We start from the raw sequence: 16,059 nt of genomic DNA on the forward strand, positions 1-16,059 counted from the left end.
ACAGTATACGAGTCTTTTACTTATCCTTTCTAAGCCTGTATGTGATTGATAGAAACAATCAATTGATAAATAATAAAATAAAACATCCATTTAAAAAGGTATTTGTATAGCCATATCCATCATTAAAAATATAAAATTCAAGTTCTGTTTGTAGAGGTATTACTTTTTCCAGTGTAACCGAGAATTAACATTTTTCAAGATCACTGTGTAGATTTGATACCAGGAATGCTGTTCAAGTCTTGTTTGCATGTGACATTCTTATTTAGTTTCAAGCTGTAGAATGAGTTATGGATGGAGTTCATCTAGAAGTCATGCTGGGTCTTGTTGCTGCTGTGTGATGAAAAGGTTGATACTCAGGTCAACACTATTTTCCTGTAGTGAAGAGAGATCTTTCTCTAGGGTTTTTAAGTTCATGTGTCTTTTTTTTATAAGTAAAGTTTCCTTGTTACTACAAAAAAAAAATGATATGATCCAACCATTTGAGTGTATGATATAGAAAAGATACTTGACTCAATCATTTTGCAAGGTAAATTTTCAGCCAAGGCCCCAAGACAAATAATTAAAATATATAGTGTGAATTGAACTATTACTGAAAAACTACATAAAATGTAAGCACGCTTTCACAAATGAAGTAGGCTCTAATTGTTTTTTCATATAAATATAGAAAGTGTACTTCAGGCTATAGCCTCTCAATTAAAATCATTCAATGTTACATTTAAAAACAATATTAAAAAAGATGGTGTTACATGACTACTAAAATATCTGTTTTCATGTGCATGGCACCCTCATTGGTTTTAGTTTAGAGTCAGGTTCCTGAGAAGAAAGAAAGAAAATGTGATTGATGTCACTGATGCTTATATCCTTTAACACTGGGATTGCTCCTTTTTGAAACTCCTTGTCATTCTGACTTTTTGCATAACTATCTGTAACAGTAAAAATAAACAAATAAGAACATTACAATTTGCAGATAGCAGTGCATCGATAAATGTACTTAAAGACATAATTATGCAATGTCTTCTAAACAATGTCCAGGTATCACAAACAGAGTGACAGGGAACTCTAAACCAGATTCACTTATGTAAGCAAATGGGATAAATATACATGATAAAAATTCACCCTGGCTCTGAATCAGTGGGTACTGGAAAAGGCTGGTCAAATAACTTAATTTATTAAAGTATCATACAATAAAATATCTAGGCCTATAAAAAAAAAAAGCCTTGAAACCATATATGACAAAGTTAGATGGCCTAAAATAATAAAGAGTTAAGAAAAGCTTATATTATTCATATAAACCATAATATTCAATAAATGATACTCATGAATGAGCCAGCAGGTACCCACCTGTAACTGCATCTACAGAGTTCAATGGTGCTGTACTCATCATATTAATACCTAACAAAAGAATGTAGATAATTCCTACAGCTACTAGCAGATACACTGGCAGAGCAACTGCCCAGTACCTATAAGAGGAAAAAGAAAAAGAAAATAACAGATCTTACTACTCAAATATTGAAAATGTCAAAATGTAAATGGAACTCAAATTAACTCTTTAACAGAGATTAGCAATACATCAGATAAGTTGATTTGTTTTCTACTAAATGAAGTGGAGTTCTATATCTTAATATATTCTTGTTTATCACCATACAAAAGTTGCTTCTTGGCTGGACATGCAAGTAAGAATTTCACAGTCCTCAGTACACAAAATAATACTACAGCTGTTACTACTACTTACTGCCATGTGTCACATTGACATTGACCTCTCGTGCACAATGGCAGCCTACAAGATATCTGGCCTGCAACACTAACGATGTAAAAGTCTATAGTTATAAAAGAAAGTTACCAAAGTAGAAACCTACTTTTGTGGCCAGTATGTGAGTCCCAATGAGTGCAGCCATGATTCAGGAACAAATGCCCACACAAGATATAAAACTGTAAAGCAAGAGATTTTGAGAAGTTACCATATTGTTTTTGTCTTTAAATATCCAACAGACAATGAAACAGCATCTTAATATTGGATACATTAAACATAAATTAATTGAATCCATTAATTAAACTAATTATAAGAAAATAAATTATTATTATACATTCTACCATCATATAATGTGTATCACATTACAAATTAAACCAGATTATCTCTTTATCAACATAATACTTAATTGGAAAATTGGTATGAATACTAGCTAAACTATTTGTACAAATAGTATTTTTAATGCCTAGAGAACTGCAGTGAACTGGAGGTGAGAAATGAAATGTTATCATTTTCCATATCCAAGCAGTGGTGCTCTTCCTTATATCCAATACTGCCCTGTGATGTGGAACAATTAGGTCCACAAGTTAACTGGATGAATTATAATAATTGTTTCATGATATTTCTCGTTTAACATCATTCTGCTATTTTTCATACCAGAGTTTCCCAAAAAATTACAGTATCCAAATTTAGCACTAACACGTAAAAGGCTTGGTGGCGCAGTGGTAGTGCTACTACCTCGCAGTTAGGAGCCCCAGGTTTGCTTCCCGGGTCCTCCCTGCGTGGAGTTTGCATGTTCTCCCCGTGTGCGTGGGTTTCCTCCCACAGTCCAGAGACATGCCGGTTAGGTGCATTGGCGATTCTAAATTGTCCCTAGTTTGTACTTGGTGTGTGTGCGTGTGTGTGTGTGAGCGCCCTGCAGTGGGCTGGAGCCCTGCCCGGGGTTTGTTTCCTGCCTTGTGCCCTGTGTTGGCTGGGAGTGGCTCTAGCAGACCCCCGTGACCCTGTAGTTAGGATATAGCGGGTTGGATAATGGATGGATGGAAATGGCTTATTGTGCAGCAGTGTATTCAGCTCCTATTGTCTACTTGTCTTATTAATGTTTTTACCTGTAATTCTGTTTTTTAAAATAAACAAAAATTGCATAATTAATGCCCCAATTAAGTTTTACAGGAAAAGCTATAAAAGATAATGCTTTATATATGGGCAAATATTTTAAGAACAAATAAACAAATGCTTACTAAATCCAAACTGGGATCCCAGGAAGAGAGCAAAGCCATAAATGGCTCTTTCTGGTAAAGGTGATGGGGAATTTTCTACCATTTTTCTGAAAAACAACAGTTAAATATAAACTGAAGTCCAAACATTTTAAAAGCATTCCTTTTTTTTTTTTTTTACTGTATAAGGATCATGGTAATGAAATGTCTACTATCACTCATTTGAGTTTTCACTTCTTTCACTTCTTCTACTCTGATTACTGTAAACCAGAATGCTTGCATTAAGTAATTATATAAACACATGTAAGAAAAATATCATTTTTGAAGGTCATATTTAGTAAAATGTTTTTAAATAAATAAATAAAAATGATTAAAATTAAATAATGATTTAATGTCTACACAATGCTCTCGGGCAGACTAATAAAATACCTAGTAAGATTTATAAATTTATCTCGAACAATTACAGGTATTCTAATCGAGCAAAAACATCCATTAAAATATAAATATCCAGCTCAGGTTTCCACATGTAGCTAAGAATAAAAATAACTCAAAGTGCAATGTGTTATTTACTGCGTCACACCCCCAAGTCCTGGGTTTGAATCCTGGCCTGGTCACTCTGTACATACACTGTACATACTGTTTGCTTGAGTTTGTGTTTCACTGAATACTCCAATTTCCCTGGTACATCCCAAAGACAAGTATGCCTGGATAATTTGTGACCTTAACCTGGCCTAATGTGGGCATGTGTGAGTGTGCTTTGTGTTGATCTGGTGTCCCATTCAAGACTAGTTTCTGCTTTGTTCCTGGAGCTGCTGTGGGCGATAAAATGCAACTGACAGCAGCAGGCGGGTGTTATTTTCTTAGTTCTCTTTAATTCTCAATCAGAGTCGCAGAAAGTAGAGATTCAGACGGTTCAGTCTTATTGCAAAATAGACTCGTCTGAACCCCAATCAACAGTTAGGGGAAGTTTTTATACCTATTTATCTCATGATCAGTAAGACAGAAAAACATCTTTATCATCACAATTTTAAAGTTAAGCAATATATCTGAGATAAGCATTATCTATGTCCCCAAGACTGACCACGGGACAGACACCTTGCGCTTGCACTTTGCAGCTTTCTGACCTTTTCACCCTGAGCCACTCACTTTGAGGAACTTAACAGAAAAACAGCTTAGGACATCATTATGTGGCAACATATTTTTGTTAGTTCATAAATCAAGCTTTCTTTTACTGGCAAAGTTAAAGTATTGCTTATGAAACTTAGTTGCTAAACACACAGGGTACAGGGTGCTGAGGAGAGCATTCTTGTTCTACACTGCCAAGATAGGCTTCAGATCTCAAACACCCTGAACTGAGTAAGTGGGTCAGAAAATGTATGGATAGAAAATGCAGTTTACTTTAGGTAAACACAAAGACTTTCTTTATAGACCAAAAGGTACCAACAATAACATTACATTCCAAAGATTCTATAAATTAACTAAGTTTATGTCATGCAAAATCAAAGCTTTGAAGCAGCTAGTTACTATATCTTCCCCATGTTTATAATATTATTAGTATCCTTAAATGAATGTATGCAATACAATTTCTTTTTTGTAGCACATTTATTTACAGATTGTTGATGTAAGGTAGTTATTTCAGGTAAGGATGCCAAGTTTTAAAGCAAGGTAGTTACATTCACTAATCATGGCGCTGAAAAGTGGTAATGTATTGAATGCTGATCAGCATATGCAAGGAAGAATTTCACCAGACTCTGCACACATGACAGTAATGACTATATAAACCTACAGCATGTCAAAAATATATAAATAAAGTTTTTAAAATTGAAATATTGCCAAGAAAACATTTTCAAACCACAACTTATTATACTTCTAGCTAAATTTCTGTTGTTATTCCATTAAAAAAAAAAAAAAACTTTACATAGATCTGTATGTGGCTATAAGCAGCAAACAGAATAATATCTAAATGGGTCTGAGTCAAACATTGTCCATGTTTGGTTTGCATGTTCCCTCATTGTTTGCATGGGTTTTCTTCATACATTCCAAACAAGTACATGTTAGACTGAACTGCAATTCTAAATTGGCAATGTGTGGATGTGTGATTATATATCATATGGCTCACTCATTATATAATATAGATGATATGTGAGTGAGTCACATGATGGACTGCTGCCAAGTCCAGGGTTGATTCCTTAATGCTAGCAGAATTTACATCAATTCTGAGACCCTGAACTTGGCAGTTAGAAATGGATTCATGGACTTGTCAGATATATTTTGTGAACCTCTGAGCTTTTTAATCTCAGAATTTAAGAGATAAAAGGCATCACATAAAATTGAAAACATCTTTTTAGAAATATCACCAACTGGCTTAATCTTCCTTTTAATCCTCTACCCAAACTGAATGGCAAAGAATGAATGGGTGAGATATATAACACAAAATAGGGCACAGTTTAATTCACTGGTCATTGCCCCTTGGGCACTTCATACACTTATTTACAGCAAAAGCCAAACTAAACACTCTCAACCCTAGCTAATTCAATTTAGGGTTATGGGTGGGTACAACCTATCCCGACAGCAACACATACTAATATTGATAGGATATGCATGCACACACAAGAACTCTAGCCATCCGTGCCAAAAACTGTTCAAACTGCTATCATATGGCAGACGGCACAGTGGTGTCAGGTACTGTACAGGTGCCGGTCATAAAATTAGAATACCATGATAAAGTTGATTTATTTCAGTAATTCCATTTAAAAAGTGAAACTTGTATATTAGATTCATTCATTACACACAGACTGATGTATTTTAAATATTTATTTCTTTTAATTTTGATGATTATAACTGACAACTAATGAAAGTCCTTCCCTTCGCCTCTCTATTAATGTGCTTGGACACAGAGCTCTGTGAACAGCCAGCCTCTTTAGCAATGACCTTTTGTGTCTTGTCCTCCTTGTGTAAGGTGTCAATGGTCGTCTTTTGGACAACTGTCGAGTCACCAGTCTTCCCCATGATTGTGTAACCTACAGAACTAGACTGAGAGACCATTTAAAGGCTTTTGCAGGTGTTTTGAGTTAACTAGCTGATTAGAGTGTGGCACCAGGTGTCTTGAATATTGAACCTTTTCACAATATTCTAATTTTCCGAGATACTGAATTTGGGACTTTCATTAATTATCAGTTATAATCATCAAAATTAAAAGAAATAAACATTTGAAATGCATCAGTTTGTGTGTAATGAATGAATCTAATATACAAGTTTCACTTTTTGAATGGAATTACTGAAATAAAACAACTTTGTCATGATATTCTAATTTTATGACCAGCACCTGTACAAGTATTCTCTGAGGCAGTTTCTTCCATTAAGCCATAAAGCTGCTGAATAACTGAACACTGGACTAGCAAAGATGTTTGAGTTACTGTTCTTTATGTACAGTACTCTGATTATATTTGAACTATTGGTTCCATATTTTACTATAAAAAGCTTATTTTTAATATTGCTTCTTTTTGTCTTTATATCTAACTGGCATTAGGTTGTTACTGCAGGGGTACTCATCTCCATTCCTGGAAGTCTGCAGTAGCTGCAGGTTTTCATTCCAACCACTTTCATAATTAGAAGCCAGGTCTAGCAGATAATAAAACTTATTTTTTGATTATACTTTAACTGCTAGTTCTGGCTTTAGTCTTACTTTTCATGAACCCTAATAACCTTGTACCATTCACTGATCACTAACTGCTATTCAAAAGCATTGTAAGGAATTGTGGTTTTGATGCACACTTCAGATAACTAATGATAGCTCAGCAACGACTCAAACCAAACACCAAATTTTCTGGAGATGTTCATGACATTATAAGCTAGCTTTAGTAAAAAATTGACCAATTTTAAAATATAGGTTTTATCGCTATTCAGTTTTAAATATTATAATCACTCATAACATGATCATTTTTCATTTTGGGGATAGCATAGTATTTATATAAAATCCTTTATAAAAGAGCTTTAGAACAATATGTGCAACTTATAAGGAAATATACGTAGTCAAAGTCCTAGCCCTCAATGCCAACCCCCACCCCCTCCCCGCCCTCCTCCCCAATACGTTCAAACTATGTAAGCTTAAATCTCCCTTAATATTGATCCAAGACACATGCAATTTCTGTTCCATGGGTTACTCATAAGACCAAATTACCATACCACATTTCATTAAAATCTGTGATGATGAGGTCTAAAAGTGTGATGATTTGACTTGGAATTACCCTTATACAGCTTGTTAGCATTTTCATTCATCCAAGACAAATCTTTATAATATTCATTTTTTCATTTTCTGGGGACATTATTCATATGTTTTGTGGTCCAACACTAATTTCTTCCCTTTGACCCTTCCCTTCTCTCATATTTCAAAACATTTTATTAATACAGATGATTTATGATGTACATACAAAGGTTTAAATGGAAGCAAGTTATCTGGAGAGCAGGTGGTTCCTTTATCAGTTGTACCTCATGTGGAGCCGACCCGGACACAGACAGGCGGACATGTTGTTAATCACCACCACACGTATTTATTTACAATTATTATTTACAATTTACTGTCACTAAGACTCAGTCCGTGCAAAATCTAACCCCAGCACACAGTCCTGGACACACAAATGCATTTTCTTCGGGCCGCCTCCACACTCCTCTAGTGCCTTGTCCTTCTTCCACCCGACTCCAGCTCTGAATGAAGGGAGACGGCCCCTTTTATCCAAGCCCCGGATGAGCTCCAGGTGCATCCGACACTCCCCCGTTGGCCACACCCCAGCATGGCGGAAGTGTCAGCTGTTCTTCCGGCAGCTCTCCGGGTGTCCTTTTAATTCTTCCCCCCAGCACTTCCTGGTGTGGTGGAAGTGCTGAGGTAACAGGTCCCCAAGGCATTGGGGTGCCACCTGGCGGTGACCATGGGCCCCTACAGGGTGGGGCTTCCGTGCCCTCAACCCGTGGCCCCCAAAGCAACCAGGATGGTGGTCCCCAAGTGATCCAGGGTGGGCGCAGACCCACATCTGGTCCCTCACGGAGTCCCGTCCGGGTTGTTGCCCCTGGCATCCCTGACACTCATTATTAACTGATGGCTAGTTAAGAATATGGGCAACATAATACCTAAATGCAGCTGTTTAAACTTAAAATAGACAAATAAGAGTTTTGAATCGTAAAAAACAAATGAACTAAAACTAAGTCCAAAAACATATTGCTTGAATTAGTAAATGAAAGGGTTCTAATTAAAAATGAGTTTAAAGCAAAAAACCTGCAGGCACTGTGGACCTTCAGGACCACAGTTGACTAACTCTGGTGTATTGCACTTTATTGCATATGCTATTTTGTTTTGTGGTATTTTGTTGTTAGTATAGCACTATTTCTTGAAACTTTGCACAAAGGAAATTTTACTAATTTTATATGGTTCTGCAAATTGTAAGTGACAAACAAATAAATAAACAAATAACAACATACACGGCCATTTTAGACTCTATATGGCAAGAAAACTAACACCTGCAGAAAAACTCACACAAGCATGGTAGATTCTGCATAGGTAACAATCTGGCACAGGATGCAGAACCAGGCAGCAGTGCTACAGCCTGCACCTCCCCACCTTCATAATGAAGAAAACACACAATACCACATCTGAAAAATAGAGTTGAAAAAAATGTTTTGAGCCTAAACCTGAAACAGATAATATGTGATTCTGATTTTGCTCCAAGATTAGTTCCTGTGCATTAAAACATGTGAATAATAAGCATTATCAAGCATTTTGGTTTATATTGTATAACCCCAATTCCAATGAAGTTGGGACGTTGTGTAAAACGTAAATAAAAACAAAATACAATGATTTGCAAATCCTTTTCAACCTATATTCAACTGAATAGACTACAAAGACAAGATAACTAATGTTCAAACTGATAAACTTTATTGTTGTTTTGCAAATCTTCACTCATTTTGAATTTGATGTCTGCAACACGTTCCAAAAAAGCTGGGACGGGGCAGCAAAAGACTGGGAAAGTTGAGGAATGTTCAAAAAACACCTGTTTTGAACATTCCACAGGTGAACAGCTTAATTGGAAACAGGTGTTTGTCATGATTGGTTATAAAAGAATCATCCCCAAAAGGCTCAGTCATTCACAAGCAAGGATGGGACGAGGTTCACCACTTTGTGAACAACTGCGTAGGCAAATAGTCCAGCAGTTTAAGAACAACTTTTCTCAATGTACAATTGCAAGGAATCTAGGGATTTCATCACCTACTGTCCATAATATCATCAAAAGATTCAGAGAATCTGGAGAAATCTCTGCACATAAGCGGCAAGGCCGAATACCAACACTGGATGCCCGTGACCTTCGATCCCTCAGGCGGCACTGCATTAAAAACCGACATCATTCTGTAAAGGATATTACCACGTTGGCTCAGGAATACTTCAGAAAACCATCGTCAGTTAACACAGTTCGTCGCTACATCTACAAGTGCAAGTTAAAACTCTACCATGCAAAGCGAAAGCCACATTTCAACAACACCCAGAAACGCTGCCGGCTTTTCTGGGCCCAAGCTCATCTGAGATGGACTGACGCAAAGTGGAAAAGTGTGCTGTGGTCTGATGAGTCCACATTTCAAATTGTTTTTGGAAATCATGGACATCGTGTCCTCCAGGCCAAAGAGGAAAAGGATCATCCAGATTATTATCAGCACAAAGTTCAAAAGCCAGCATCTGTGATGGGGCCCATGGCATGGATAACTTGCACATCTGTGAAGGCACCATTAATGCTGAAAGGTATATACAGGTTTTGGAGCAACATATGCTGCCATCCAAGCGACGTCTTTTTCAGTGACGTCTCTGCTTATTTCAGCAGGACAATGCAAAGCCACATTCTGCATGTGTTACAACAGAGTAGCTTCGTAGTAAAAGAGTGCGGGTACTAGACTGGCCTGCCTGCAGTCCAGACCTGTCTCCCATTGAAAATGTGTGGCGCATTATGAAGCGCAAAATACGGCAACAGAGACCCCGGACTGTTGAGCACCTGAAGTTGTACATCAGGCAAGAATGGGAAAGAATTCCGCCTACACAGCTTCAACAATTAGTGTCCTCAGTTCCCAAACTGTTATTGAGTGTTGTTAAAAGGAAAGATGATATAACACAGTGGTAAACAGGCCCCTGTCCCAGCTTTTTTGGAACATGTTGCAGGCATCAAATTCAAAATGAGTGAAGATTTGCAAAACAACAATAAAGTTTATCAGTTTGAACATTTGATATCTTGTCTTTGTAGTGTATTCAATTGAATAGAAGTTAAAAAGGATTTGCAAATCATTGAATTCTGTTTTTATTTACGTTTTACACAACGTCCCAACTTAATTGCAATTGGGGTTGTATATTTCATGTTTCAGAACCAAGCCAACATGGATGCCAAAAACCACAAAATCAAATAGTTTGACATCGCTGATTGTCTAATATTTGGCAAATTTCCCTATCGAGTTTTATTCTCACCCAGTCAGCGCGTATCAGGACCAGAACTACTTATATGCCACAGCAAAGACATAGGCTATTCTGTTATGGCAGGATGTCTCTCAAGACCTGACCAACCTTACACATTGTCACCTATGTGTGTACACCTGATGCTTTCAGGGCTCCCAGAAGGTAAACAATATCAATCCAAGCACGGATAGTGTATTGTCACTATCTCTCCTCTTCCACCTGTTATTCTGAAACTTTCTGGGTGGAGGACTGTCTGGAATCCCTAACCCTTCCAGGATTGTAGTATATAAACCATTATGCCACTGGAATTCAGTGTTCAATCTGGGATCAAACACTGCATGGTACAAAGTACCCTCTCCAGAGTCATTATTCTGTTTTTGGCATGATGCCACTTTTTGCACCCTAAAGTGCCATTTATGTTCATATTATCTTAAAGCTAATTAAATAGGGTTACCAGCTGGTACCTCAACTCTTTCTTTAAAGTCTTCCAGCTTTGCACATCACAGCATCAACAGATGAAAATTTTGTCAACATGGAGCAAATCATAGTGGAGAATCGAAGAGTAATGATGCATGAAATCGCTGACACTACAGTATGGAGAAGGGATTAGTATTTGGTCAGCTGAACCCATTCTTTATGAACAATTAAACATAAAATGAAATGAAGCTCCACGGCATAAAATATTCCAAAAAGAATTTCATGTTAATGAATTTGGACTAAGGGGAAATTAAGAAACATTTAAATGAATGAATCTGCATTGAGGGCAAGTTAAGAAGCATTTCATAAATGGAAATTAACGAGGTAACATTTCTACGACCCGTACTCCAAACAATCAAAACCACTTAAGCATAATGAAGTTCAAGGTCAGGGTCATATATACTGTAAGTTTCTTATGCCGTTAAGAATACTGGAAAGGGCACCAGTCTACTTCAAGCCTTACTCACAAACACGTGACCGATTTGGAATTGGCCTTTGAGAATGTCTAAAAAAAAAACCCATAAAGCTGAGACAGTACTTGTTAACTTCACAGGAGCAATAACAATGCAGACAAAGAATCCACATCAAGGATGCTGGATCTGTGGGGCAGCAGCGAGATCCACTCCACAACCATAAAAAAAAGAAACTTTCAGCACTGAGATATCAGCAGTCAAAATGAGAAATACCATTATCACAATCATGAGTTTTTAATACGCTGTATAAACACTAATGCGGCACTCATCTTTATTCTTAGATGAAGCTCCACAACAAGGCTAAGTAAAAGGCTTAATAAAATTGCCGACACAAGCTTTACATTATATTAGTCTGACATTTTTTACTAAATTATAAGATAATATTCCTATTTTTAAAATCACTTAACATTCTCTTTCAATCAACTATTCTACACTTTTATATGTACCCAGTCAGCACCGGACACAAGAATGAAGCCAGCGCTGCAGGGGACGTCAGCGGGGGAAACAAAAAATAATGGTTACCGTAAAAGCTCCAGCCTTCACAGGGTGTTCTCATGACTCCATGATTTCCGGGATTTTAATAAAATCAAGAACCAAAAATCCCTGCACCTCAGCATCCTGCAACTGACATAAAAAATGCAGTACAGTAACATTTACAACTAAAATTGTGAGACAGTTGGAAACGTTTGAAATGCACCTGTCATTTCCGTGAGATCGTCAGGAAATAACAATGTTAACGCAAATATCGGAGATTCGCCATTAATACCGAAGTTACTTACACTGTCGGAAAGTCGACTTTATGAATTCATATTTGTAAAGAATCATTCACGAGTGTGTTTAATACTGTAACTTATTCACTTCTTTCATGCAGCCCCGACCACTTCCGCATGAGAACGTAAATACTACGGTATACTAGAAGGGCCAAGCCGCACGAGAAAACACAAAGGTGCTCGGGAACTTCGACTGTTCTCATCAGAGAAATAAAATCAGAATCAACAGAAACAGCCACTATTGCTACCAAAAAGGTAGGAACGTGTCCGCTTCTTATCGAGTCAGGAAACCTGTCTACACATGACAGGGTAGCGGTAGAAGGTTTCAATGGGGTAGAGTATGCGACTGCGTATCAAACATTTATAACTGAATTTAACTTTTTCGTTTTTGGTACCTGTGAAGTTTTTGTATGGGGGGGCACAATTTAATAATTGTGAGAGCTAAATGAAAGGAACTAGTCTGCGATTTAGTCCCAGACCCATAAAAGATACAAACAACGTTATTAAAAAAAAAAATTCAAAATAAAAACTTTTTTTGCCTTGACCCTACTATATAAACCGTCAATAGCGGTTTTCTGCCTTGCTTTCAGCGATGCCGCGATGGACTCCAACAGCCCCCAGTGACACTGAATTGAATTAAGTTTGATATTATTAGATTACGATATTTTCAGCTTTACAGTAGTGGTCCCAAATACATTTTGTGCCGAACTTTTTAACGTAAAATAAGCAGTTTAAATCTTCTTTAAATTGGTTTAATTTAAATTAAAATTTAAAGAGACTCTGGAAAAATTAAAACGCTAGAGACAATTTTGACGCTGTACCTAGGCAAAATACTGTAAGTGCTATACACATGAACTTTAAGGTCTCGGAGTCACACAGAGTAACGTAAATGACTACTACAGAGTGTTCGCCTTAGTCTTCTTCTTCCTCTTTCCCCATTTTTATGTGAGGTCGATCTTTTATTGGTTTCAACGTGAAGTTTACCACAGAATGCCTTTCCTCACATCAGCCCTCCCTATTTGTCAGCAAAAATCTGAACTACAGGCTTACTCTCTGAGTTTATGACAAGGTACAGTATGTTGTATGCCTTTGTTGCACAGATGTCAAATAACCAAGTAATCATCACAACATTCCTGACAGTGACCTGCTTGATAAAGCCAGTGTTCCAAAGAAGTTGCGTAAGCTAACCAGGCAATTGTTACACCTTTTTTTAGCGGTTGCACCCTGAATGCTTGTTTAAGTTCTAATTTTGGACTCTTGCATTAAATAGGGTCAATTCTTAGAATGGACACAAAGTTAAGTGTAGATCACAGTGTAGTGGTTCTGCCAGGAGCCACATCTTGTTACTACGTCGACTTCCTTCTTACTATGGCAGGTGTCTTTTTCAAACCATACTGCATGTCCCATGACTTATCCATTGCTGTTCTGTCTCTTGTAACCTTTCCCAGCTTTGTCACTTGTTACAATGTATTTATAAAGTATATTGTTAGGTTGTTGTGCTACTTTGGATTAGATTAGATAAAATAAACTTTATAAATCCCAAGGGGAAATTTAAATGCATACAGTAGCAGAAACATAACAAACAAAGCAGAATGAATAATATAATCAATCAATCAATAACTGTATATTGGGCAGAAATTGAAAAATGAACTTACAGAATATAAATATTTCGTCCTGGACGTCAGAAGGAAGCCATGAATTGCCTGAAAGCAGTGGGCAATCCTGTTATCAATTGGATTAGTATTTACAAAGACCCTAAGATGGACTGGTGGATTGCAAGTTTCATTTCAGTATAGCACTCTTGGATGCAGAAATTAGTTCTACATCCTTGACACCCTGACAATGTTGGCAGGATAAAAGGAAGGATTAATTGAAATTAAAATATTCCTAAAATATCTAATCGAGCAGAAAGCTCAATAACAATTTGTTACATTTACTAATTACCCTTAAGCATTACAGCATTAATGAAACAACTTAGGGTTATATCTTATGCATACTCTTATGTAGTGAGGAATTTGTTTCTGAAAAAGAAATTAAACCAATAATTTTAAACATGATAGTTTAAATCTTTATTGGATTACAGTGGTGCCAATTAAATTTTTAAGCATTTAGGAGACTGAACAAAAAGCTGCAGCCTACTTCTAAAATGTAAACTATAATCTGAAAAGTTCAGAGCCAGTCATCCATTACTAAGCACACAAGCTAAGAGATTGTTTTGCTTTACATCTGATTTTTGAGACAGAAAATAACAAATGACACATTTAACTCAGACAGCTGAGACGACAAAAGTCTGTGACCTGAGAGGTCAGGGAGTCAATAGAGGTTCATTGCTCCTTCTTCATAATTTTGGGAAGTCTATAGGACAGGAATACGGCAATGTTAAATGTCATCAGTACAGTATTTTCGGAGTTCACACCCTAAAATAATACACGTGTTAAAAGTATCAATAGGATTGACTTAATTAAAAAATCAAAGGTTTTGTAAGAAAATTGCAGTTTGGGTTTTAGGTAGTTTATCCTTAAGACATGTTAAGGCATTGTGTGGTGGATATGCAGGTGAGCAAAGAAACAACTGCCAGGAAAGTGGCATGGATGTGCAATGCCTTCAGGAATGTAGAGAAATTTGAAAGAGAGATTATTAAAAGAGACAGCTTTTTACGGTTTGTAGAAGGTTCATTGACAGAGACTCCAGGAACTGCTAGGGTAAGTTACAGTCTGACATTCCTGGAGTAGTTATAGAGCTGCCACTGAAGCCAGAAATGGCCCTCAAGAAGGGTTCAAAGCCAGCCAAGTCACAGGGTGTACTGAGTTTCCATTATTTAATAGTTTAAGATAAACTTATTTCTGATACTCTGGCTTCCTTGGCTTTCTGGGGAATTCCTAATCTTCAAAACTGTTAACAGAATGAACAGTGGAATCCACTTACTTGCATTACCCACCGTGACAAGCCTTGAAGCCTTCCTTTGCAAACAGACTGAACTCTGACTCAAAGGCAGTCTTTAGACGACACTTCATTTTCTTGATTGATGTCATTTATGCCTTATCTATAGAGCAGGGGTTGGCAGCATCAGTCCAGGAGGGCCACAGTGGCTGCAGGTTTTTATTCCAACTCAGTTTCTTAATAAGAAGTCAATTATTGCTACTGAAGCACTTACTGCACAAGTGACATTTTGATGCTTCATTTTAGTGGTCTCGCTTATTAAGGTTCCCCACCCCTGATTGCTTATTTCAGTCTTAAACAGATGCATTCGCTGTTTTTTATTTGCAATAAGATACAAATGACAAAGGAGCCAACAATTCTGCATCATGCACTGTTTGACTTAATAAATCACTTTAGAAAAAAATGTGACAGACTGAAAATGATCTAATTTAGGCTTCAAAATCATTTAGATGATATCCTTGGAAAGGAAAATAAATCTATGATATAATAATCTGACATTGCAGACTAACATGCCATAAAATTAAATAAGATTTGAGATTGGCACAGACTAGTTTCTAATTAAGCAATTGGGTTGAAACGAAAACTTGCAGCCACTGCGGTCCTCCAAGAATGACATTGCCCACCGCTAGATACAACATCTGCCCTGGTATTGTTATTTTTGCTTTGTGCCCTCCCCCACCATAACCTATTGTCTATAGGGGAGGAGTGAATGCTTTAAATTTGGTTTTTGACAGATTTCGACGTTTTAGGGTCCCGTGATACCAAAAACATTGGTAGCTCGATGATGGGTGTGTGTTTTTGCGTGTCACAGTTTCTTGAGGATGGTCTAGAGCTAAAACAGCTGGACAGAAAAATACCAAACTCGAAATTTAAGCCTTTTATAACATGAGGATGTGCTGAATAGTTTTTGATGCAAATCGTGCAAGAGAAAGAGGCACTCTAGAGAAACCCTCAA

At 37.0% G+C, this 16,059-nt stretch overlaps 1 protein-coding gene across 2 annotated transcripts; it reads right to left on the reverse strand.

The window, feature by feature from the left end:
- Positions 1–641: 641 nt before the first annotated feature.
- Positions 642–12,311, reverse strand: LOC120523274 (phosphatidylinositol glycan anchor biosynthesis, class P). Of its 2 annotated transcripts, XM_039744452.1 has the most exons (6): positions 12,174–12,311; positions 11,917–12,018; positions 2,989–3,074; positions 1,857–1,929; positions 1,342–1,460; positions 642–923 (listed from the first exon to the last, which is right to left on the reverse strand). In XM_039744452.1, the coding sequence occupies exons 3-6, from the start codon at positions 3,068–3,070 to the stop codon at positions 769–771; spliced, it is 429 nt and encodes a 142-aa protein (XP_039600386.1). In that variant the 5' UTR covers positions 3,071–3,074; positions 11,917–12,018; positions 12,174–12,311; the 3' UTR covers positions 642–768. The 2 variants fall into 2 exon arrangements, with proteins under 2 accessions (XP_039600386.1, XP_039600387.1); XM_039744453.1 differs by lacking the exon at positions 11,917–12,018.
- Between the last annotated feature and the right edge of the window lie 3,748 nt (positions 12,312–16,059).

This window comes from Polypterus senegalus, chromosome 2 (genome assembly GCF_016835505.1).
Source record: "Polypterus senegalus isolate Bchr_013 chromosome 2, ASM1683550v1, whole genome shotgun sequence".
NCBI lineage: Eukaryota > Metazoa > Chordata > Cladistia > Polypteriformes > Polypteridae > Polypterus > Polypterus senegalus.